We start from the raw sequence: 26,970 nt of genomic DNA on the forward strand, positions 1-26,970 counted from the left end.
CAAAGACCACTCCGGGGAAAACTCGAGACCACTTGCCTCTGCCAGGTCGTCGAAACTGCCCCCATCCAGCTCACCTTCCTCCATGTCAGAAGAAGACTCATCAACCCTCTGTTGTTCAAGCAGACGTTGAGCTTCTCTTCGAGACCTGAATTTGACTCGAAGTGCAGCCGAATCCAAAGCCGAATCCGACGGCACCGGAGCCAACTTCGGAACCGAATCCGAGGGCTTGGAAGGAGGATCCATAGACTTGCTTGGAGCCGGCGACGTCGGAGCCGGAGTCATCGACCCTGGTGGAGCTTGGTACTGCCACAGCGGAGTAGGGGTTAGCATGAACGGCATGAATGGTGCCGGAGCATATGAGTGAGGAACACCCAAATTAAAGGACATAGGACCCATGGGACCCGAAGGCGCACCAGATGGGAACCATGATCTAGAGAAAATACCATACATCGCGTTTGACAACGCGGAAGGGTCCTGACCTGGAGTCGGGAATGGTGGATGCTCAGGATGACCATGAGGTAGGTTTGAATCTGTTTCTTCAACAGGATTCGAAGACTCTCCCTCAACCGGAACTCCATCGGTGTCATCCGGAGTCGGAGAATGAGCCGGAGACGGAGCCGGAGTCGGATCCGGAACCGGAGTCGGAGAATGGGCCACCGACTCCGAAGGCGAAGCCTCACCTTCATGATCCGACACATGTGGAGGAATCACCTTCGACTTCACCCTCCTGGGAGACATTGATCATGAACCAGACTTATCCCCTGAATGATGACGGGATTCATGCCTCCTCTTCTTATGTTTTTTCCGAGAACCGGAAGCGTGGTCAGACGAGGACTTCGAGGCCGACGCCTCACGAGACCTCGACCTGGATCTCGACTTCGATCTCTTCGAGCGCTTCGAAGACTTTCTAACCTTACTTGATTTAAGCTTGGCCACCAGGAGCTTCGATTCCCGCTCTCGAAGAGCCTTCGGATTCATCTTCTGGCACGATTAACAACCTTCAACATCGTGATCCGAGCTCAAACACCATATGCAGTCTTGGTGAGGGTCCGTAACGGACATCATCTTCCCACATTCTCCACAAGGCTTAAACCCGGTCTTCTTTGTCGACATGACAATCGAGCAAAAAGGCCAGAGAAAGGAGAATCGAGGAAACAAAGTAATAGGATACTAGAAGCTACAGAGTAACCCGTTAAACCGTCAGCGTCGACGACGCGGAAAAAAGGGAACTGATGTCATCACGCCGGCGTGGGCCTATTGTAGGCGTCGGTGAGCGATGTCGTGTCTCTATGACGTCCGAGTCCACGTCGACGCGAGGCTACAAAAGAATTTCCGAATGTTGCTGACGCAAGGGGGATATTCACAAGGTGAGTAATCCACACAGCAGATGTATCTATCAGAATTAAACTACACAAACATTAGAAATTTTACAGTTCTAGTCATAGCTTTAATTTATCATTTTAGCACCACTTACAGTTACACACTAATACAAGTCATACATATAACTGACATTTATACTTAAGCACCACCTTTAAATTCAGACAATTTGCGCACCTCCTTACACTGTCTTCTCACCTCACTCGCTACACTACATTAAATATAACTTGCCATTGTACTATGCAGTCTGTTTAGGCAAATCATGTAATTTGAGATGTCATAATTATTAATGTAGTGATTTCACATGCTGTAACTTCCGTAATATACAGGGGTATTGGTAGTGCATGGGAAAAGGGTGAGTTATAGTTATCAGTTGTAGGAGCCTGGCTTAATGTATGGTTAGGCCTTCCTGTTTACAGCTTCAACTTTTTGTAAATTCTAGTGCTTTAAAAAAATTGCTTTCAATATCTTTAAAAAACATTGGTTATCAGTGGTTACACATTTTCGCAATATTAAAAACAACAGAAACAGTGTTTTTCTGGTTTTTGGAGAGTTTTGCTGTCATTGTTGTTTGTTTTCTGCACTGTGCCAGTGACTTCGGGACTGGCGTCGATGGAGGCGCCACAGATATAGTCAAAGGGCGAGGCCGGGTCGGCACCAGACCGGAACCAGACTGTGCTGGCGCTCTTCCCTCCAGAGATTTCACCGGCATTGAGAACCTCGCGTCAGGAGAGGACAACTTCCAGAGCCAATGGCATCAAAGCCATGAAAGGTGCCTTTGCAAAATGAGGTAGCAAACCTCCAAGGAAGTATGAAAGCTGTGCCACGGGGCCAATCGGCACACCAGCAGGGTTAGTCGCTCTGGCAAACAAGCCAAACAACACATTTAGGAAATGTGAAGGAACCGTATCTGGAGCCAGAATATCCTGAATGCATTGCTTCTGAGACCGCTCGATGAGGCAGTTTCATTAACTACGGTTGTAGACCTGAGACACTAGAGCTGGGGGTGGAGTGGCCGGAGGCCATGGTGTCGCTTCTCTGGCCAGTGGTGAGACTCTCAGAGCAGGAGACTGTGCTGGAGTCACCTGAGGCATAGGGGAAGGAGAAACATCGTCCTTGCTGTGATGTAGGAGAACTGGCAACTCCGCCTTCGGTTATGAACAAAACCTGTGCACACACAATCAATTTACACATATATTATGTCCATTAGCACATTTCCTCCGAAAAGAATGGGTAGTTGACGACTGTTGTTCTTAATTCTTTTTTAATACTCTAACTACACAGCGCCAGCCGACACGTGTTTCGTCAAAGTACAAAAAAAAAAACATTACACATCAACGTCAGCACACGGACGATGTTGTCTTAAGGCTACGATGATGTCATGCGGAGTCGCGTGCACAGCCGTTCCATTGTGAAGTCCTTGTCGACATGGGAGAGCCATAGAGAAAAGTTTTGGTGGCTTGCTGTGCGTGAGGTAATTCAAAAGGTAAGGAATCCACAGGCAGATGTATCCATCAGAAATTACATGTTTTACGTTTGTATGTCCAGTACAGGCACTTGAGATGCTAAGACAGTCAATTGCTCACATATCTATGTGATGACCAGCTACCACATTGATTACATCACAGTATTTTTGCCCAGAGCCTCATATAGTGCAAATGTCTACTTCAAAACAATATTCCACAAGGATGCATGGTTCTACAAAAAGTGCACGTGCTTGTAAAAGACTTATGTTCGAATTCCTCTCATCTAAAGTGCACATGCATAATCAAGAACATGTGTAAAGTGCGATCACGTTTGTATATAAAGTGCAAATGCATAAGACAACACTTTTCATGGTACTCATGTACGGATCAAATAGTGCTCATATATATCTCTCTACTGAGCCTCAATTATTATCCTATATAAAGTGCAGTTGTAATTTGTAAACACATTACTGTACATTTCTCTTCAATTGTCTCTAAAGTGCAAGTACATTTCTCTCAGTGCATAGGGATCAATATTGCACAAACAGGTAGAGGTAAACTTTTTACACTCCATGGATGTATATAAAGTACAGGAGCATAAGAACACAATTTCCTTTTGTAGTCATAAAATGATCAAAATAGCACACATATTTCACTGCATGCAAGTTAACGCTGTAACTGTACTACTTGTGTCTAAAGTAATATTACAGGATGCTGTATCAAAGGCTAGTGCATGTCCCTTCCAACTATGTATATAAAAAAGTGCAATTGCTGCTCAGTACTAGAAAATATTCAGCAAGTGTATCGCAGTACCCAAATTATAAAGGATCCAACAATGTTCCTTTAATAAAAACTCAGGCATAAAATACATATATACACACAGGTTGTAAAATACTGATAAATGGACATGCCACAGTATACACACACACAGACACACAAAACTGAGTGGAGCTACTTGTTCTAAGGAAGGGCTGGTAGAACCACTTTCGTCGGCCCTCAAATAGTATCTTTACAATCTCTAACTTTCCACTAACACGTCCAGAACTTAACTGATTAACTTGCTCCAAGAATAAACAAAATACCTCTTTGACTTCAAACTTAAGATGAAGGTCTGTAAGGTTTTCCATCAAGGTTTCACTTTCTTTCATTGTTTCAGGTGGTTCTCCTATCTTTTCAGCCAGTTCTGCTTTAACAGTTGGTGCAGCTCCTTCAGATGCCTCATAATATTCCTCATCAGATTCTGAAAACCAAAAGGGCGTGGCATTAAATTAAATTACATGTTGTTATTTAAAAGATGTACTTAAAGTGTCACAAACATAGATCTTAGCAACTAAGGCTCATATTTGTACAGTTTGAACTGACAGACAAATAATTCAACTAGAGTATTAATTATGAGGGTAACATCAGAATCTGACCCTTTGCTGCCTTATAATCAGATAAACAGACTTATTTGTTTTCAGGTTCGAAACTCTAGTGAATTTACGTTGGGTTTTCATCAGTGTTTAAAAAAAAATCGTTTTTCACTATTTACTCTTTCTAAAGAAAAGATGGGTATGGTGTTTCACCTCTTTCACTCCTATTGTCAATTCTTCCTACCATCTTTCCTGCTACTATATGCCTAGTCTCTGTATGTTTTCCTTGGGTTTGCTCTTACGAGAAGCTTTTAAATATTTCCCGCACGTCTCGAACTGACTCATTTCCCAATACGCAAACTCCTCTTTGAAGCAGCCCTGCCCCGCCCTATGTGAATGACGTGCATGGATGGACATATGGTTGCATCTCAGTAAAATTAGATTGCAGCAGATCAAAAGGTAATGATGAGCATCTAACACTCCTTCCTGCTGCTCAATTCTTGAAATAAATGAAGATGTTCAACTGAATGAAAATGTTCTACCTAGGATATGAGATATGTATTGTGGGCTGAACAGTGCACTGTCATTGCAAGACAATATCAAACTGTTCTTTGTCAACAAACAAGTTACTTACCTTCGGTAATGCTTTTTCTGGTAGATACAGTATCTGCCTGTGGATTCCTCACTTTATGAATATCCCCTGCACCAGCATTCTGCAAAAACTTTTTTCCTAACTCTGCACGCCAACAAGGACGTCACAATGCCACGGCTCCGCTTGAGACTCCGCATGACGTCACCGGAGCCATAAGAGAGCCTCGTAGGCATGATGACGTCAGTTCCACCCATTTTTTCCATGCTTCTGAGGCGAAAGGTTGAACCAACAACAGTACACATTATTCAACAACTACACATAGTGTAAATTCAAAAAGAAAGCCAAAGAGCAAAAGCATTTCCTATAAAACATACAATGCAATAAGATACATGAAATGTAAACAATCATTTTAAACTAAACACCTTTAGGGTATATAACAGGTGGACCGACCATAGAGACAATGTATACATAGTACACAGTATTCACACAAATACACAAAGTATATAGTGAAATAGAAAAGCAAAGAAAGCAACCATTCCTATAAACCCACACAAAGGTAAATAGAGGCAATACAAAATGACAATATGAAATAACCATATTAACCAACACCTCTCCTAAGGTATAAAAGGGTGGACATCGGGGAGGAGGGTGAGTCAATGAGGAATCCACAGGCTGATACTGTATCCACCAGAAAAAGCGTTACCGAAGGTAAATAACTTGTTTCTCTGATGGATACATCTGCCTGTGGATTCCTCACCTTGGGCCAGATGTAGGTAAATCTCATTTACCGATTCATAAATACCGATTTTTCCGATTCGGTATTTATGAATCTATGAATGAGATGTAGGTAAAAATTCTGTATTTTTTACCGAATCGGTAAGATTCGATATTTACCGATTCGGTAAATACCGAATCAGTATTTGCTATTGAATCCTATGGGCCTTGAAGCACATAGGATTTAATAGCAAATACCGATTTGGTATTAACCGAATCGGTAAAAAATACCGAATTGCTAAGGTGGACAGGGTGTCACTTTGACACCCTGTTGCACCCCTGTAACTGGCTTTTGCGCCATGTGGCACACATACATGCCCTTAGGGCATGTCTGTGTTCCACATGGCACAGGTGTACATGCATGTACACAAGAATTCGTAATTTACCATGCAATTGTATTGCATGGTAAATACCGAATTCTAAAGGCCCTGTAGCACTGTTAGAAGTGCTACTTACATCACAAAATACATTTTCGGTATTTTTACCGAATGGGAAATTTACCGAATCGGTAAAATGTACAGAACCGGTAAATTTACCGATTCTGTAATTTTAACGATTCGGTAAAATTACTGATTCGGTAGAATTACCAAAAATGGACGTTTTTTAGGCCCCTACATCTCCATAGCCCTTTACCGGTCGGAAACGGCCGAAAATCGGTATTTTCATCAGTTTCCGACCGGTAAAGGGCTACCTACATCTGGCCCCTTATGAATAGATTACCACAGCAGTCCCACTCCCGGAGGAGGGTCTCCACCCTTCTATACCAAAAAGTCAGACAAAGTGCAAAATGGCTCTCCCTTCTCATTTCGGAGTCCAAGCAATAATGCTTTGCAAAAGTGTGGAGGGAGGCCCAAGTCGCTTTCTTACAAATGTCCACTGCAGGTACACCTCTGGCCAAAGCAGAAGTTGACGACTTGGCTCTTGTAGAATGAGCCCTAATACCTCCAGGAGGCTCTCTACCAGCCAGGGAGTAGCAGATCTTGATGCACAAGATGATCCATCTGCGTCCAACGTAGCCCATAAAGAGCTGATCGTTCACTTGCAAGTCCTTATTCCTATCCAAATAAAAGCTCACCACTCATTTAGGATCCAGGCGGTGAAGTGTCTACTCCTCCTTGGAAGGGTGAGGGGGAGGACAGAACACAGGAAGAGTTATGGACTGTCCCACATGGAAGGGAGTAACCACCATAGGCAGAAAAGCAGCCTTGGTCCTAAGGACCATCCTTTCAGCATGCATGGTTAAAAACAGGGGTTTTGAATTAAGAGCCTGAAGTTCACTCACCCTCCTTGCTGAGATTACAGCCACAAGAAAGACAGTCTTAGTCTTAGAGGACAAAAGCCTCAAAGGACAACTATGTAAGGTTTCAAATGTGGAACACATCAAGAAAGTTAAAACAAGATTCAAGTCCCATTGAGGCATCACAAAAGGTGTAGGTGGAAACCTATTAGTGAAGCCTTTAATAAACCTCAAAACAATGGGAAATTTAAATAAGGACGGCTGATCCGGCAAACAAGGAAAAGCCAAAAGAGCCAACAAATATTCCTTAACAGACGCCACAGCACATCCCTGCTGAGCCAAGAAAAGTGAAAATTGGAGAACATTCATCAAGTGGGATTTTAAAGGATTAATGGATCTCTCTCCACACCATTTATCAAATCCTGACCATCTACATGAGTAAATAGACTTAGTGAAGTGTTCCCTGGACGATAAGATAACATCCACTACATCCGGTGGGAGATAGTAGGAACTCGGTTGCCCAGTTCAATCTCCAGGCTTGAAGGTGCAGGCTCCGGAGGTGGGGGTGTAGAAACTGCGACTGCGACTGCGAAAGGAGGTCTGCCCTGAGAGGGAGACGGAGTGGCGGGTGCGATGAGAGGTGAAGTAGATCTGTGTACGACACCCTTCTTGGCCAATCCGGGGCGATCAATATACCTTGGGCCCGGTCTTGGCGAATCTTCCTCAGAACCCGAGGAATGAAGAGTATGGGAGGAAATGTGTAAAGGAATTGTGATCTCCAATTCAATTAAAACGCGTCTCCCAACGTTCCCTGCACTGGATACTGAAGACTGCAGAACACCACCTCTGGATAATGCCTTCACTGGTGATCGGCCGAGGAATGCCGACTGGGACTGCCGCACAAACATTTAGTACACCGGCTAGATGATTTGCAAACACACAAATCTGATGGTTCTGTGCCCAGGACCAAAGTTGCAGAGCTTCCCGACAGAGACAATATGACCCTACACCTCCCTGTTTGTTTATGTACCACATTGCGGTAGTGTTGTCCGTCAGGACCTGAACCGACTGACTGCGAAAGGAAGGAAGGAAAGCCTTTAGTGCTAAACGTATAGCCCGCAATTCCAGAAGGTGGATGTGAAGCAACCTTTCCTTTGAAGACCAAAGACCAAAGACCTCCAGATCCTTAACATGAGCACCCCCCCCCCCCCCCCCCCCCCCCCAGAGTGAAGGCATCCGTGATCACTGTGGCTACTGGAGGAGGAGGCTGAAAGGGCTTCCCTTGAGTCAAGTTGCCCTGCACACTCCACCAAGTCAGCTCTGTTGCAGCTTCTCTGGAGATCCTGACTGACTCCCTGAGATCTTAGTTGTGTTTATACCACTACCTGTGGAAGCACCACTGGAGAGCCCTAATGTGCCAGCATGCATGACTGACCAACAGAATGCAGGAAGCGTACAGAATGAGCAGGTGAAGGACCTTCAGGACCGGAACAACCGCTCCATTGTGAAACAAAGGAATCATCTTCTGATTGTCAACAATACTTTGAGGAGGACGAAAAACCTGACACACAGTAGTATCTAGTACTGCCCCTATGAACAGGTTGCGCTGAGAGGGCACCAGATGAGATTTGGGCACATTTATTGAAAAGCCCAAGTTGAACAACAGTTGAGTTGTTACATGCAGATGATGAAGCACCATCTCTGGCAACTCCGCTTTGAGCAGCCAGTCATCCAGATAAGGGAACATTGGAATCCCTGGCCTTCTGAGATGAGCCGCCACCACTGCCATCACCTTTGTGAAAACTCGAGGTGCAATAGTAAAACCAACGGCAGGACCGCAAACTGGTAATGCTGCAACCCCACCGTAAAACTGAGATATTCATGTGCGATTTCAGGATGGGAATGTGAAAATACGCATCCTGTAAATCGATAGACACCATCCAGTTCTCTTGCTGCAGCACCAAAAGTACCTGAGCAAGGGTCAGCATCTTGAATTTCTGCTGTCTGAGGTAAAAATTCACGATCCTGAGGTCCAAGATCAGACGTAACCTGCAATCCTACTTGGTGATCAGGAAATACTGGGGAGTAGCATCCCTGACCCCTCTCCTGGTCCGGGACCACCTTTATCGCACCTTTCTGTAAGAGCACAAGGACTTCCTTCTGAAGGAGAATTAAATGGCCCTCTGAACAAGAACCTCAGCAAGGAGGGTAAGGCAGAGGAAATTCTCAAAAGAGAAGGGCGTACCCATTCTCTACAAGGTTTAAAACCCAAAAGGTCTGGCGTGACCGATTTCCAACCCTGTAGAAAATTAGACAACCAATCCCCTATAGGGCCTACATGATCTAGGATGGGGGATCTAGGTCTGCTTTCCTGCGTTACCAGGGGGAGCAGAGGAGGAGGAGAGATTGCGGGTAGACCCACGTTGGGGACCCTTGGCTTTTCCTCTATAGGACTTATAGAGCCGATTTTGCTGCTGCTGTTACTGTGGTTGTCACAAGCCATGAAGGGAAGAACTTCCAAATCCGCAATATTTTCTATATCCAAACCCCCTTGACTGGGTTTGCAGTCCCAAAGACTTTTGCCGTAGCTTTACTGTCTTTAAATCTTTGAAGGGCAGAATCCGCCTTCTCCCCGAAAAGTTTCAACCCATCAAAAGGCAAATCAACTAGAGTAGCTTGAACATCCGGGGAAAAGCCTGAAGATATAAGCCAAGCTTGCCTCCTGGTAGCAATGGTAGAACCCATAACTCTGGCCACTGAATCTGCCATATCCAGGCCAGATTGAATAACCTCTCTAGCAGCAGCCAGAGCATCTGTAAGAACCTCCATTAAATGTCCCCTCCCTTCATCAGGCATCTTGGGTGCCAATTGCTTTGCCGAGTCCATCAAGGCATGAATATAATTAGGCCTGGGCGATAAATTCCGTTCCGCTCGCGGAGTCTGCGGAATTTGGGTAATTTTGCATTACACGGAGAACGCGAAATTGCCCCAAATTCTGCTTTCCGCGACTTTGCGAACCGTTTTGCTAACCAGCAATTCTGCGTGTTCGCGGAATTTCTGCGTGTTCGCGGAGATTTTTTACAGTTTCGCAGAGATTTGTGTAACGCGATTACACAAATTCCACCCATTCCTAAATATAATGGCCCAACAAACAGGTAGTGTTGGTAGATTTAAGAGCCATGCGTGAAGATGAAACGACTTTTAGCCGACTGCTCCAGGTTTTTTTTTAGAGTCCCTTTCAGCAGAAGCCTGGGAAAAAGCACCCGAAGACCGTTTAGAGCAGGAGGCCTGTACCATCAAACTTTCTAGAGAAGGATGAGATGACATAAAGAGAGGATTCCCTGGAGCAGTTATATACCTTCTTGCCACCGATTTAGACGCAGCAGGAGAAGAGAGTGGTTTCTGCCATACCTTTAGAATAGGCTCAGTCAAGGCTTCATTAAAAGGTAACAAAGGTTCAACTATTGATGAAGGCGAATGTAGAACCTCTGAGCAAATTTTGCCTATACTCAGCAGTTGGTAATTGTAAGTCCAAAAGCGCCGCCGCCTTTCTTATTACAGTATGGTATGGGGCTACCTCTTGACGTGGGGAAGCCCTTGTGGATGAAAGCTTCCACTCAGGAGAAGTGTCCAGCCCACATGCGTCCTGTATGCCTTCAAAATCATCCACTGACTCCTCTATTTCACCTTCTTTAACCTCCTGCCTTTGATACTACTCTTCCTCAAGCAGTCTCTGTGCTTCTCTCCTCGATCAAATTCTAGGAATCGGCGTCAGTGGTGCCGACATCTCTGGAGCCGGCGTCGAAGGAGGATCCGAAGGCAGAATCGGCGCACACGAAGCCGAGAGGAAGGTCCACCAGACTGCGCCGGGGACTCCATGAACGGCGTCACAACCCTCGGAGCAGGTAACTACTGTGACAGCGCCGTCGGCATGAATGGCACAAAGGGTGTCTGTGCATAGCGCTGAGGCACACCCAAGTTGAAGCCCAGCGGACCCACGGAACCTGAAGGTGCTCCGGAGGGGAAGGCTACCTTAGCAAAAACTCCATCCATAGCATTTAAAAAATGCGCAGGATCGGATCCTGGAGTTGGAAATTGCGGAAATAGATTCGACCCAGAATCCAAACGAGGAAACTCTGGAACAGCTGGATCCACCGGAGCCACAGGATCAACCTCGTACACAGGAGAAGCAGGAGTCGAAACAATCTGGAGCGGTAAATCTGCGCCAGAGTGCCTTTAGAAGGAGATCTCTCCAGAGTCACTCGAGGAGAAGGAGAAGGAGACAAGTTATTTTTGACAACATCGAGGGGCAGGCGATGGCAACCTTGAAGCCTTATCCTTCGATGAACGGCGCGAGATCCAGGTCTTCTCTTTTTTGTGTTTCCTCGACTTTGATGAGTGCGAAGCAGACAACTTCGACTTAGCCCTTTTTCGACCTCGTCCTTCCTTCTTCGCCTTAGCCAAAAAGAGCTTTGCTTCCCGTTCTTTAAGAGCCTTAGGATTCATCTTCCTGCAGCTGGAACAATCCTCCACGTCGTGATCAGATGACAAACACCATCAACAGTCTTCATGGGGGTCAGTAAAGGACATGTGACCCCCACACAATCTGCACGGCTTGAATCCAGACTCCCTCGAAGATGACATCCTAAAAGCAACAGTTTAAAGAAGTATCTCACCAGAAAGTATCTTAACAATATGGAGAGAGCTAGAAAACCGTTACGTGTCGACGGCACAAAAAAAGGAGACTGACGTCATCAAGCCAACGAAGCTCTCCCATGGCTCCGGTGACGTCATGCGGAGTTACGAGCGGAGCCGTGGCATTGTTAAGTCCTTGTCGGCGTGCAGAGCTAGAAAAAAAGTTTCAACGGAATGCTGGCACAGGGGATATTCAGAAGGTGAGGCATCCACAGGCAGATGTATCCATCAGGAAAAATCTAATTCAGCAAAAAGTAGAGGTTGAAAGGCAAAACATTTGGGGGTGGCCCTGCAGAGAGGGACAGGTCCAACAACTCCCTGGATAGACAAAATAGTTGTTTTGAGTTGAGTGGAGCTTGGAAATTCCTCCCCTTCTCCCACCTCTTCTAAAAATAGGCATAATGATATGCAGCATATTTGTTGACTTGGTCTTCACGTTAAATGTTGCCTTAATGGCTGTCTTGAAGAAAATCTGGTTGCCAATTTTACTTGAACTAGTGGGGGCCTCACTTTGTTTATCAACTATATATTCATTTCCCATCTAGCAAGTAATATTGTAACTTAACAGTATAAAGTAATCTGATCTTAGTGATCAATCTCAATTAGCATTATTTCTACAAATATTCTGCTTTGCCTTTTGTTCCTATAGCCCATTTAACTGGGTCTAGTAGTCATTCCAATCACATGCACAATGATGCCTTTATAGTTGGGTTAACTCCTAGCATTACTAATTTGGTTAATTCAAATATAGTAAATAAAGATTCCTTCTCTGATCTAATTTCCAAAGTTTCTTCTGGTTCCCAAACAACCACATGAGTACACTTCAATGGCCTTCAAAACCTCAGCAGTAGGCACTTTGAGACTCAGAGTGTCAGGCAGAGGCCAACAGCAAAGCCCAGTCGAGGTCCAGTTGCTACTGGTTAGCTGAGCAAATTAGGATAAAGGTCTTGCACCTTCTGTGTCCCTATAGCCACACAGGAGGTCAGCCAACTAACCCTTTAAGTCCACTTCTTGGTCCCGGTGGATTCCTTCAGGGCTTCTCTCATGTCACAGACAGTGGTTCCAGTCCTATTTTAAACTTCGATGGCCTACTGAGTGTTCTGAGGAAGGTACCATAGGATGCCACATTTATGCCGGACAACAGCTGGAAGGTGGGGGTGACTCCTGGACACTCCCTAACCAATGGGATAAAAGTTCCCAGAGGCAACCATACTCACTTCAGCAGTTCCTGTTTGTCTTACTCCAAAAAATCCCACAGTGCCCCTCGCTCCCAAATTTTAAGATGGTGAAACCCTTCTGTCCTAGTGCAGAGCCAATGTGGCCACCGAGAGGCGTGGCCAGGCTATTCAGTAGTCCCCTCCTCTGTGGTCACTTAAATAGGTTTTTGGTGGTAGGGGTTCGTGCCAGTCTGACTATGGGGTAAAAGCCTGCCCATTTTCAGGGGTCACCTATCTTTTGTTTGTTTCAGGGCAGACTAATTTGAAGTTAATGAGGTCCTGGGTCCAACCTAACTTGTCTTTCTTCAGGGGGCAGAACAACACACCCTGGTCCGTCTCTGCTCTGGGAGCAGTGTTTACACCTCTACACCTCTACACCTCTTTCACACATCTTTCAGTCCAAGTACAGCTGGAGAGATAGTTGCTGGAGAGATGAGGCAAATTAACCTAAAGAAGCTTCACGCAGGATAAAAAGTTATATGCCCCAAATATTTGATATAAATAGGACTTCATCGTTAGATTGGATCTTTGTTCAATATAAAAATAAGTCTTTGAATTGTGTCTGTAGCTGTTACAGGCCAAATGTTAGAGATTAAAGTGTAGAATTAATACTTTCCTTTGTGCCAGTTACAGCCAGATCAGTGACAATGCAGTTTTGGACCTAGTCACTGGGGAGCATGCCATTTCTAATGTCACACATGTTTCACTCTTAAATAATATGACCTCTACCTTGAGGAGAGCAAAGTGTGCTTGGGGATGGCATTTTTAATATTTAAAATTTGTTTTTTGTACCTGTTAAAAGGGTGACTTTGACAGGAGTGTGCAACAGGATTCAAGGTGCATGTCTCAGCCTAAACAGGGTAGGTCTGAAGCTATGTATTCCTTGTCACACTAGTAGACTGCTTAAGTTGGTGGTTTCCCCGCCCGCTGTCTGACATTGCGCAGTCCCCGATTACCAGACAGCCTGGGGTGGGACTCGCCCCCCAGCTCAGCTCATTGTGCGGCCAAAGTGGCCCAGCAGCACCATGCTAAAAGCACGTTCATCAGCTTGCAATGCGGGTTCTACAAGTTGCCGGTCAGACACCAGACCCGGGAGCCCTACGTCAGCCAGAAATGAGGGAGATAGGCGGGGCAGTAAGTGGGGAGGGGAATGCATAAGTGAGTTTAAGGTGCTTTTTAAGGAGGCGCCCACAATACATTTTGTTAATGCACAATCTTGTTCTTCCTACCCTACTCTTGTCCCTTTTACCTCAGGAAAATCGTGCCAGAGCAAACCATCGATTCCCGCATTGGAGACCTTTGAGACTGCATGAGTATATGTTTCCACACGTGTGTCACAGGATGAAGGGGTGCGCATCTTTGTTCCACTGTAACACTTAGTTTGCACTGCTTTGATTTTATTTCTTTTCAAAACTACGTTAGTCTGCCCTCACTCATGTCTTTAAAAGAAGCAGCCAACTGTCAATGGAAGACATGTGGGGAGCGTCGGCCGGATTCACCCCTTGTCTCCTTTCCACGACAAAAGAGTAGTTTTGACTCCTTACGTGCTCCGTTGGGGTCCTCCGTTACCAAGGGCCGTGGTTTTGTTGCCATGTGTGATTTAGTTAGAGCCATGGCAGCCTGGTACTAAACCAACTCGAACAGTGAGCGCCGCAGCAAGTCCCAGTGTGTTCTTGTTAATGGTGACTGGACAGATATAGAGCGCCGAGGTGAGTGTAATAGGGGAATACTCCCCGGCTATTGCAGCTTATCGCACGGGCATTAGCGTGCAGCATGGAATACACTCTTTAGTGGGCATGGGAAGTGACGTCCTTGTGCGGCCGCCCTCTATTTATTTAATCCCACAGGCCACGCCTGGCCTGCGGATGTAAGGGATGCATGTCGTGGTAAACACTAGACCCCCTACCACTACATCGAGGAAATAAAATACCCAAATAAATGTTCGTATCCTACTCGTTGTTTGAGACATCAGCATCAACTAAAAGAACAGAACCCCACCGGCCGCCTTTCAGGACTGTTTATTTATTGGATAACCTCTGCCCTAACATCGAATTGTTAGCACCCTTGGCTACACTACACCAAAGAATATGTGGGGCCATATTTTATTAGCTGTAAGCAGGGACTTAATGGGACAAATTAGCATGGCTTTGTGGCGACGGTCTAGTGTTGCCAGGTGGGCGTAGACCGGAACAGGAGGGGCGGCCATTTTAGATAGTGGCCGAGCCCGACGATAGCGAGAGCGTTTGCCCGGCACTCCGAGAAAATAAAGAGTTATCAAACCACACCTGGGCATAAGTGTATTATTTATGATGTGTAGGGCACCTGTACAAATGGTGACGAGGCAGGATTGACAAAAATCGAGGACCCACAGAAAAAAAAACAAAGGAGGATAAACTGAATTACCGGAGGTACAAGCCCATATTGAATATATAACTCGGAGCGCGGCAGAGGGTGAGAATCGCACAAGGCCACAAGAGCAAGCACGGTGCAACGTGAGCAGCACACCAGGTCGGTGCAGCCACGGCTCGGAGGCGAAACGCCGATTAAGGGGGCAAAGTAGATGTGGAGCTCGCCAGGGAAAGGATAAGCCCAGCTGCGAGCAGAAGCAGGAAGCCTCGGGCAGCATACTTGAAGGGGTACACAGCGCTAGGCGACGCTCCACACTAGGAGTCACGAGGGTGCCAAGGCGCAGCCGCAACCTGAACCACCCGAGAGAAGCAAAGAGCGCCAAACGGGCGGACTGGTCTAGGGGAGAGCTAACAACCCGACCAGGGAGAAAAGGCGGGAAGCAAACCTCGACGCCCGAGGGGCATCAGAACGCGACGACGGCAGCCAGACTCAGGAGGGAGGAAGAGAAGAAAGGCAAGCACCAGGAAGCCCGCCCAGTGACAACGGGCAAGCCCGAGCTCAGCCAAGGGACAATGAAAGGATGGCTACACCCTCCACATCACTCACCAGCATGGTGCCTTTCCCCCCCAAAAGAGGAGAACCCACGATGCCGTGGGAGGACTGGAAGAGGTACTTTCTCAATTATTTGTTGCAAACTAGAGCAAGAGGGCGATGCAGAATACTCCAGCCCAAGGAGGAAGAAGATACTCCTGCACAATCTAGGGCCGGAAGGTATAACAGTGTACGACAACATAGTGAAGATACCAAGGCAAGCGACGGACACGGACGTATTCCAACACGCGATAGAAGATCTAGATGCCCACTATAGACCAGTCGTGTGTGTGGCCATAGATCGGTGCAATTTCTTGCAGAGGAAGCAGGAGAGCGGGCGAGACTATTGATGAATATGTTGCAGCGCTACAAAAATTGGCCTTAACATGCAAGTTCGGAGCCCTACATGATGAACTGGTGAGAGATCAAATCATCATGCACACGTCAAACACAGCAGTACAAGAAAAATTGTGGGTAAATGGAGATGCGCTCCTCAAGGAGGTATGGGCTTTAGTGAAGAAAGCAGAATTATCCAAAAGATGCGCGGAGGCAGCCAGGTAGGACACGGGGAGCAAACAAACAGTATGCAGAGTGATGGTGAACAGCAAAGGGGACAAACCCAAACAAGGGGGACCACCCAGAAGCCAATACTCAAAAAGAAACCCGCAGAATGCGGGAGCGCCGCAGAAGATGAGTGGGGAGAAGAGAACAAGTTGTTACAGGTGTGGTAGCACATCACATGTGGGCAATGACAAAGTGTGTCCAGCATTCAGAGCGAAATGTGCGTACTGCGGAATATTTGGCCATTACGAAAAAGTCTGCAGAAGAAAACCCAGAGGAGCAGCGGTCAAGTACATGGACCAGGTTAGCGCCGATGAAGAAGAAGCGCAAGGAGGAGAAGAGTGTCTTGAAGAAGTTCTCTACATAGCGGACCAAGTAATGGACGTGGACTGTAAGGGTTCCAGCAAACCGGTACTAAGAATGAACATAGGATGAGTGATGATCGACATAGTGGCAGACTCAGTATCTCCCATCGCGATCGTGCAGAGAAAGGTATGGGAAGAAGAATTCCAGGAGGTAATAAGGAAGGAGCTACATCCCATGGATTTGAGACCAGCCACCTACACAGGACAAAGGATACCCATGTTGGGATATTGTTCTTTATTGTTTGAATTCAGAGGACGCCAAGCCAACTGCAAGCTATATGTGTCGGAAAAGGGGCCTTCGGTGCTCGGATGGAAAGACCAAGGTGCCCTGGGCAGTTAACTCAATCTGGGAGGAGTGGAGAAGGTGATGCTGACGGATACAGCACAAGGATACGAGGGAGAGGCATGGAAGAGAGAGTATCCGGAAGTGTTCAGTGGAGAAATAGGAAAATTAACCAAATTCATGCACAAGATACACTTGAAGGAAGGAGCAAAACCCGTGAGCCACAAGGCCAGAAACATACCGTTCCGATGCAGAGAAGCAGTACAAGAAGAACTAGAAAGGTTGGAGAAAGGTGGCATAATAAAGGCCATTGAAAGTGTGGAATGGCTATCACCCTTAGTGGTAGCACAAAAACCCAATGGGAAGGTGAGGTTGTGCGTGGACCTCAGAGAGCTCAACAAGAACATACTGGTTGACAAATTCCCACTGCCACGCATTAACGAGATTCTCACGAAAACCAAAGGAATAAAGTGGTTTTCTACGGTGGACCTATCCTCGGCATACCATCAAGTAGCATTGCACCCCACATGCAGCCACCTCACATCCTTCATAACACCGTTCGGGTGTTACAAATTCGTGAGGATGCCATTTGGACTAGCGGCAGCAGTCTTTCAAAAACTGATGCATAAGATGTTCCAAAAGGTGGAAGGAGTACAGTACTTCCAGGACGATATACTCATAATGGGGAGGTCCAAACCCGAGCACAATGACAAGCTACATGCAGTACTGGTGATACTAAAGAACGGACTCACAGCTGAGTTGGGAAAATGCAAGTTTGGCGTACCATCCGTGACATACCTAGGACATGAAATCAGCGAGAAAGGTATTGAGCCATAGAGGGCTAACTTGGCGGCGATAAAAGACGCACCAGCCCCCTCTAGAATGGAAGATGTCCGGTCATTCCTAGGGATGGCTGAATTTTACAGCAAGTTCATCCCACACTTTGCTACAAAAACCCACCTCCTACGACAACTACTGAAGGAGAAAAACGGGTTCAAATGGGACATGGAAGAATAAGAAGAGTTTGAGGCTTTGAAAGAGGAAATGAGCAAGGCCATACCACTCAAGGGTTTTGATCAGTGAGCAGCATCAATACTAACCACAGACGCCAGCGACAAAGGGCTGCGGGCAGTGCTGATGCAGAAATCAAGTACTGGAGAGGTCTCTACGTTTGATTCGCGTCTAGATCCTTTCAGTTCAGTGTAATTGAAAAGGAGATGTTGGCCGTAGTGTGGGCGATGGAACGTTTCAGACAATTCCTATGGGGGGCTAAGTTCTTGGAGCGCACGGACCACAACCCTCTGATAAAAGTGCTTACCTCGAACCGGACACGCACATGCTACACGGCGAATAGCGAAGATGACGCTGAGGCTGCTGGATTATGTATACGAGGTGGAGTACATACCAGGCCCCAGTAACAGAGTCGCTGACTTCTTAAGCAGAGCGGCAGCCAAGGAAGGAGCGGACGAACAGGAACCCCCTGGATGAGAAGGGTACATGGTGGCGACCATGCAGGACCTGGAACAAGTCATCAGCGAACAAGAATGGGCGGAAGCATACAGCCAAGATGAAACCTTGGAGGCAATCAAAGGGTATATGAATCATGGATGGCGGGACAAGAGACACCTAGACAGCCAGATGAGGAAGTATTGGGAGGTGAGAGAAGAACTGTCGATTGGGGAGAATCCCACGTTCTTGCTGAGGGGGGACAAAGTCATTCCTCCCCAGAAGTTGGTGGAACACCCGTTGGCTATTCTGCATGAAGGACATCAAGGAATCACGAAGACCAAGGCGTTGGCAAAGCAGGCATACTGGTGGCCTGCGATTGACGCCCAAGTGGAGAAGTATGTGAGGATGTGCGAATCATGCTCCAGAGCGGACAAATCTCAAACCTTGATAAGGCCGCCGTTGGGAAAATTTCCAATGCCCAGCAGCCCCTTGGAAATGGTGTCCATTGACATCATAGGACCTATCCTCAACATCGGAGGAGTGCAGAAATACGCCATTGTGATGGTCGACAGGTACTCAAAGTGGCCGGAGGTGGAAGTAACAGAAACGGTGGACACGGAAGCAGTGCTGTCATTCCTGAATGCGATATTCGTGAAGGAAGGGATCCTCAAAGTGATAACCTGCGATAATGGACCGCAGTTTGTGTCAACCAAATGGGCGGCGTTCATGGCCCGGAATGGGATAGAGGTAAAACACACCCCCATCTACCCCCGGCAGGGAATGGGTTGGCCGAACGGTTCAACAGAGTGATCATGGGAACCATCCAAGCAGCAATCAGCGCAGGTCAAGATTGGGAGAAGGAACTACCCAAAATGCTATGGGCATACTGCATCACTCCTGGAAGCACAGGATACAGTTCATTCAAAGTGTTGAAAGGAAGAGAACCGTTCACCAAGGACAAATTGGCATGGAGGCACATAGTAGTACAAAGCAAATGGTCCCATGCAGTGGTGAGAAGAAACATGGAGAGAGCACAGGAAGTATACCCAGAACATTACAACAAAAGGCGCAACGTGCAAGGAGTGACCTTAAAGAAGGGAGACTGGGTGAGGGTGAAAATAGCGACGTTGAAAAGGAAGGGAGAAAGTAAGTTCACGCCACCCCTCAAAGTCATTGAACCATACGCCCGATCAGCACTGTTAAGCGATGGCAAAGTATGGTCACAAGACCGGATGGCTAAATGTAACAAGATCCTAAAATGGGAGACGGCTAAGGAAGGAGGACTGGATCCTGAAGAAGGTGTGAAAGGGCATGAAAGTGAAAGAAGGGAAGAAGAGCTAAGAGAGGAAAGTGAGAATGGCAACACCTGGGAAGGAGAAGACAAAAGAACAGGAGAAGAGATTGGGAAGGAACTGGATAAGAGTTAACGTGAATCGAAGCAAGGAAGCAACAGCGAGAGAAATGGGCAGAACACTACCCATAGAGCAAGCGGAGGAGCGAGTGAGAAGGAAGCGGTGAGAACGAGAGCCGGCAGAGTTGTAAGAGTTCCTAAGAAGTTCGATGACTTTACAATGAGCATCAAGTAAGACTGTTCCGTTGAACATTTCACATATTGTTGAGGGTGCTAAAGGGGGGAGATATGTGGTGACGGTCTAGTGTTGCCAGGTGGGCGTAGACCGGAACCGGAAGGGCGGCCATTTTAGATAGCGGCCGAGCCCGACGATAGCGAGAGCGATTCCTCGGCGCTCCGAGAAAATAAAGAGTTATCAAACCACACCTGGGCATAAGTGTATTATTTATGGTGTGTAGGGCACCTCCACAGGCTTGTGTAATTAGGGGGCTTAGCTTAAACAGGTGCCCAATTACCACGGGGTGTCATGCAACGCCCTCCATATTTTCTTACAGCTACCCATGTTTGGTTTTATTTCTGGATTATTTTCCATCCGCAAAAAAACATCTGTTTGCTCCTAGTTTTCATTCTTGACTTCGGGGTATATTTTGCGATTAGGAACCGTTCGTTAATGTACTTATGTTGATTGTTGTAACTTTTGGGCTATTAAATAACTTCATGATATGTCAACACTGTCGGGATTTAATTGGAATATATTCAGTCCTCTTAATACGTTATACATGTGGAAAGGATATTAAGTTAGTGCCCAGAACGTTCCTCGTTCTCTTAATTTTATTGTTTATAAATAGAATATTGTTCACCTACTTTGGAGCATCTGTGCCAGAAGTGACGTGAGGTGTTAGTTCTGTGTTGCTTTTTAGGGTGACTGAATGTGTATTGCACGCTGCATCTCCAGATAAAATGCGCGAGTCTAAAAGTACAGATTCACTAATTATGTATTAGCCACTTACGTGCCTTTTATAGTTCAGACTAAGAAACATGTGTTAGTTTACCATCCGTTGCTGCTTATGTACTGGAGAATCTTAATTTGACAGAATCTTTGTCCTAAGAGTTGAAGCCATTTACGCCATAGCTACTCTGCAAACCTACAGTTACTTGAACTCACAATCGGCTAACGTTACATTTCAAGTGTTGCCCTGGGTTGGTGCAAAACTGTGTGAATTGGTATTCTATTTTTTTCATTTTTTTAATTCTATGCTTCAAGCCTCTGGTAACATTTTTTGAACATATAAATACATGTCAAAGAGAACATGGTGTGTGTAGTTTTTGTTAAAGTCTTTAATTTAATATATGGCTTTTCAACACTTGTAATCTGATTCTGCTTGCTGGTATTGCTTGTTTATGCATAGGCCTTTACAGTATGAAACGTAAACAGACCCTAAAGTAGTCATTGTTAAACGTTGATCCAACCACTGTGAAGCCTGCTCTATTCATGTTATTTCCTTTCCGTTCGCGGGGCGGATTCATCTTCGAAAGGTTACAAGAGGACATAAGGTGTTTAAATTGTTTACAAATTAATCAGCTGTTCTTAAATAATCTGGTCCCAGTACAAAGCATTACCTCCTCGTCCTGTCTTCCGCGCCACAGTAATAACTCATGAGCCTCCGGCTCCACACAGAACTCCAAGTACAAAAACAGCGCTCTAGTCTCCCTCTCCCTCCTCCAAGATGGCCCCCAGTGGCTCCAGCCAATCCATAAAGGGACACAGAAGCACCAACACGACCTGTTCTTTTTTTCTGCACTTTTCCGAGTGCGGTGTTCCCTGCTGGTCAGGTGAGTGGTGGCTGGGGTACTGCTGGAGCAGCCCCGCTTGTCCTCTGGTATTGGGAAGGGAGACGTTCGTGTATTGCCATTCCTTGGTGGTTTGACCGTGTTGTTTTGTTTAATTAATTTTTTCTCCCCCTTCTTTTGCCGTTGCGCTCCGGTCCTGCTGTAGCGGACTTGGGAGCGTTTCTGTAGACTGGGCGCCTTGTGCCTCGCTACTTGTGAATGCGTCTTGGGTCCTGCTGTGCGGGGTCTTACTGGCCATGTTCTGTCTCCCGGCCGTGTGTCTTGCTGTACGGGTGTGTGCGTGGCCGGGTGCTTTTTCCTTTGGGGGGGGCGAAGTCTCCCGTGGACTCGTGGTGCGTCCTGCTATGCGGATGTGTGCAATCAGTTGCGGGTGCCTGTGGGGGCCGGAGGCTCCCGGTGACTCGCACTTACCTTCTGCTGCCTCTATGATTCAGGCGAGGCGGGACGTGGCTTCTCGTGCTGTTGTCCCTGTGCACGTTGGGGCCGGGCATTCTTACCGGGATGCGCGCAAGACTACCCTTGCTTTTTTGTGCTGTTGGGGGAGTGCTGTGGGTGTTTTCCATTGGTTGCTTAGCACCCTCTGATATGTGTATATATTTTTTGATCAGGTATTTTCTATGGTTTGCTTGTGTTGGTCACTCTTGTTTGGCTCTTATGAAGGGTGGTTCTTCGGATTGGCTGCTCCTATTACCTTGGCGGCTTCTGGCTCTGGGGTATCGATTCAGTCTATGGGATTATTGCGGAGCGTGATTGCTTATGCTATGGCTGCTGCCTTACGGGATGTGGAGCAGGTTCCTCCTGCTTAATGGCCTAGGGCTGATGTCGATCCCGCTCCTGATTCTACGTCGGAGGAGGATGTAGACGTCACCGGTCGTTTTGTGCAGGGTGCCGGCCTAACGATAGTGCTGGGTCACTTTCGCTGGTACTTGGTTTCCTGACTCTGTTGTGCCTATGGAAGTTATTTGTTTGTCAATATCAGCGTCCTATGCCTGATTCTTGCCTATGCATTCTTCTGTTTTGATAGTTTTGGATGAGAGAATGTGGGCGAGGGCTCTTTTTCCGCGTTTTTTGAATAACCGCTATCTTATGCAGGACTTTGCTGTGACAATCCATTCCTCTGTTGAGGTTGATTCCTTGATGGCCGGTATGTCCTCTCATTAGGCTGTTTGGGTGGATTCCTCTCCTGCTGACCCTGTGGTTCGTGTAGTGGATGGTATGGTGTAGCGCACTTTTGCAGCGGCTGCTTTCTCCATCCGGGCTGCGGCCTGTTCTTAATATGCCGTCCTGTTTTTCCTTACGGTATTTCAGTCTTTGACTGTTTTGTTGGACAGGGGAGTAGATGTCTCTTCTACTCTGGCGTTGATACTACAATGTGTTTCTTTGGGGACGGCTGCTTCGGCTGCTGGGTCTTCTTTCGCTGCGTGCAGGCTGTTGTGGCTCCGGTCTTGGTAGGCTGATGCTGTGCTGCAGGGTCTGCTGTTGTCCATCCTTTTCTCTGGTGGGTGTCTCTTTGGCTCTCCATTGGGGAATATGTTTCCGTTGACGGCGGTGGCCCGTTTGCTTATGGATCCTGAGCGTTCTGGCCGCTTCCGGGCTTTTGGTTCCCGAAGGTCTTTTGGTCCTTTGCGGTGGATTCGTGCTGGTCTGCCCTTTCGTGGGATGGGGCGTGACCGGGGTGCTTCTTCCTTTGCCGGGTCCCGGTTCTCTGGTGTCCCCCCCCTCCTCCGATCTCGCGTTCCCAGTCCCGTCTGGGTCGCTCCTAGAGTGTTTTGCGGTTGGGGTCGCCTCACTTGCTTCTTGGACTCTTGGCGCGAGTCTGGGTCAGTTCGGTGGGAGCTGCAGGTGGTGTCCAAGGGTGTTCTTCTTGGGTTTTCCCTGTCTCCCCCAGGCTGTTTCGGGTCCCTCCTCTGCGCGTGGCTTTTTGGAGGTTGTCGAGTTCCTTGTTCTGTGACTGGCCGTGATTCCCGTACCCGACGTTCTGTGGGTTTGTTCTGCCCTCTTCCTGGTGGCGTTGGGCGTGGGGGTTCTGGGTCATGTGAGATTTTATTTGGGTGTATGCGTTCATTCATCTTCGGGATGTTTCCCTCCGGGCGTTCCTCCCTCTGCTCTTTCTTGGGGATTTTCTGGTCTCCTTTGACTTGATGGTTGCTTCTCTGCATATACATGTTCGCCCGGATTATCGGAATTTTTCTCCGTTGCTGCATCCTGGGTCGTCGCTCTCGGTTCCAGGTATTGCCTTTTGGCCTCTGCTCTTCGCCCATGGTATTTTCGGGTTCTGGCTCCTCTTCTTGGCCATTCCGGGGGGGGGGGGGGGGGGGGGGGACGCTGGTGTTGTTTTTTCCCTGTCTGGACGTTACGTTTTCTACTTTCTCTTTCATAGGCGGGGTTGCATATCCGGCTGCTATGTCGTGTCCTGGAGCATCGCGAGTTACTGGTGTATGTTCCGTGGTCATCCCTGGTTCCGGCGCGGGTGTGGACTTCCTTTGGGGCTCTGTTCAGGACTCCGTTGGGGTTGGTGTTCCTGCCCCCTGATCGGTTCTGTCCCAGAGTCTGCTGTGCGGTCCCTGTTGTCGGGGCCTTCTCCTCATGCATGCCTGTGGTTGCGGGTTCGGGGACTTATGTCTGCGTCTTTGTTGACCTTGCCGTGGTCTAGCATTCACATGTTTCCCTGGGTATCCCACGTTTATTGCGTTGGGTCCCCTGTTACCTGGTTGTAAGTATGGGCGGAAAATCCGTTCCGCTCGCGGATTTTGCGGATTTTCGGTAAATTCGCAATCTGCGAGATTCGCGAATTTCCCGCAAAATCCGCAAATCCTCGAGCAGCGGATTTTATGGCTGGCTCGCACTGTTCGCGTGAGTTCGTGGCTTCCCAGTTCAACTTCGCGCCCCGCGAATAAGCGCTAAATTGCAGAAATACGATCTTAGCAAAACTGAAACTACTTACCAGGTTCAAAAGTTCAAGCTCATCATTAGTAGCCATTTCCTGTAGTTCTTCCTGAGGGGCCCCTCCAGAGTTCAGTTGCCTACTTGCAACTATTATGTGACCCTGCTCTGACCCGCAGAATAGTTACACATATGCCACAAAGGTCCTGAATTACAGCTAAGGGAGACAAGCAGGAGCCAGGCTGGAAGTTCAAATCCAACAGTGACACATTAATCAGCCCCTAATTCATTATTGTCAGTTGGGGCAGGGCAGGTGTTGTAACTAATTTTGCAACAATGAAAGCACTTAGCAAGTGCAAAAGATCACTAATCAGGAAGCACTAAGGAAGCAGGTGCCAGCTAAAAAAATATTCTGTGACACATTAATCAGCCCCAAATTAATTCAGGTCACTTGAGGCAGGGAAGGTGTGCTTTGCTTTGCCACAATAATGTACACTGGACAACCAGAGGGTGCTGTGATGAAACAGAGGGTGGCATGGGTGGGCCAGAGGGTGGCATGAGTAGTCAGAGAGTGGCAGTGGTGACAGAGGGTGGCAGTGATGAAGAAGAGTGTCCCAAACAGGCTGGACACGTAGAAACAACAAGTTCGCAAAACCTGCGACCCGACAGGTAAGTTAGCGTTTGCGAAATTGTACAAAACCCTCGCGAACTGGCAGAAACCCGCGCGAACACAAAAAAAATAAAAAATCCGCAAATTCGCGAGAATTCGCGGATTTTTGCGGATTGCGAGTTCGCAAATCCGCAAAATTCGCAAACGCGAGATTCGCAAAATTCGCCCATGCTTACCTGGTTGTGAGTGTTTTGTTCCCTGTGTCCCCAGTGGTTCGGGTGGTCCTGGAGTGGTGGTTGGCCGTTGGTCTTCTGTCCAGGGGCCGCTCGTTTCTGGTTGTTCCCTCCCGGTTTCCCACTACCGTTGCCTGCCTGCTGGGGTGGGGTGCTACTCTGAGGGTTTCGGCATCGCCTGTGGTTTGGCCTCAGTTGGTGTTGTATTGTTCTTCCGACTGCTGGGTACTGTGGGCCGTCCTGTTGGGTCTGTTGGCCTTTTCGGGTCTTCTTTGGGGTCGCCATGTGCGTGTCCGGCCAGATATTCGGGTGGTGTTGTCCTGTATCACCCGTCTGGGGGCGTGTGTTTCCTTCGGTGGGGTCTTTGTACCTGTCACGCTTGGTGTTCGGGACGTTTTGGAAGATGTTTGGGTCTCCGATTGTGGGCCTCTTTGCTTCCCGGTGCAATGCCATTGATCCGCTGCTTTTGCACGGTTTTGCCTTACCGGGATGCGGGGCAGGTGGACGCCCTGTCATTCCTTTGGCCGTGGTGCCTGTTCTGTGCTTTTCCTCCTGTTCCCCTGGTTCCGAAGGTCTTGCTGAGGTTCGTGAGAGGGGGGTAGTTTGTCCTTCTGGTTGCTCCGGGGTGGTGCCATTGTCCTTGGTGTCCCCTGTTGCTGGCTTTGGCTGTATCTCCGGGCTGGACATTACCGTTCGTGCCTTGTCCTCTGTGGGGTTCTCTTCTACCTCTGCCTGTGTTCCGGTCCCTGAATCTGCGGGCCTGGCTCTTGAGTGGGGATCGCTGATGCGTGTGGGTTGTTCTTTTGCGGTTGCTGGCGTCCTACTATCTCGGTGGCCTTCTGCTCTTACGTCCTACGCTGAGCGTTGGGTTGACTTTGCCTCTTGGTTTGTGTGTCACAAGATGTCTTTGGCTGCTTTGGGCCCTGCTCGGATTCTGGATTTTTACATGATGGTTTCCTTTTGGGCTTGGTCATTTCCACTCTCGGGGCTCAATGAGCCGCCGTTAGGGCCTTTCTTGTCTTACCTTTGGTTCATGTTTCTCCTTTGGTGGCTCCGCTTTTTAAGTCGCTTCTTTGCGATGTCCCCATCCTATCTTCTGTTCTCCTCCTTGGGACCTTCCTCTGGTATTACGTTCCTTGCGGTCACCTCCTTTCGAGCCTTTGGAGTTGGTGGGCCTGAGGTTCTTGACTCTCAGAAAGGTGTTTCTTGTGGCTATTGCATCTGCCGAGCATATTGGTGGGCTGGGTGCCTTCCTGCGGTCTGCTCCGTTTTTTGTTGTTTTGTATGATCGTGTGGTTTTGCGCCCTCATCCTACGTTCCATCCTATGGTGGATTCTTGTCTTCACCGTTCTGCTGGATTGGTTCTTCCGGTTCTTTGTCCTGGTCCTTCCTCGGCTGTAGATTACCTTCTCCACCTGTTGGATGTGCATCGTGCTTTTTTGGTTTATTTGCCACGCACTTCTTCCTTTTGTGAGGTTGACGATTCCTTTGTCTATTTTGGTTTGTCTCGTCCGGGCCTGATGCCCTCCCTGTCCACTGTCAGTCGTTGGATTGTGGGGGCCATACTGTTGGCTTATTGTTCTGTTTCTGACCTTTCCGCTCTTTCGGTTCGGGGTCGGTCCACCAGATCTGTTTCTGTATCGTGGGCAACTTTTAAGGGGGTGTCCATGGTGGATGTATGCCGGGCTGCCACTTGGTCGTCACCGCATACTTTCTTGTCCCATTGTCACCTTC

General features: G+C 47.6%; 1 protein-coding gene across 1 annotated transcript in view; it reads right to left on the reverse strand.

Moving 5' to 3' along the window:
• VPS13C (vacuolar protein sorting 13 homolog C) overlaps positions 1–26,970 on the reverse strand; it is a 2,437,235-nt gene that overhangs the window by 1,782,874 nt on the left and 627,391 nt on the right. The window contains exon 27 of the mRNA XM_086955811.1: positions 3,926–4,083. Within this exon, the coding sequence (XP_086811937.1) occupies positions 3,926–4,083 (158 nt within the window). The remainder of the gene's footprint in view (positions 1–3,925; positions 4,084–26,970) is intronic.

Source organism: Lissotriton vulgaris, chromosome 2_1, assembly GCF_964263255.1.
Source record: "Lissotriton vulgaris chromosome 2_1, aLisVul1.2, whole genome shotgun sequence".
In the NCBI taxonomy this organism is placed as follows: domain Eukaryota; kingdom Metazoa; phylum Chordata; class Amphibia; order Caudata; family Salamandridae; genus Lissotriton; species Lissotriton vulgaris.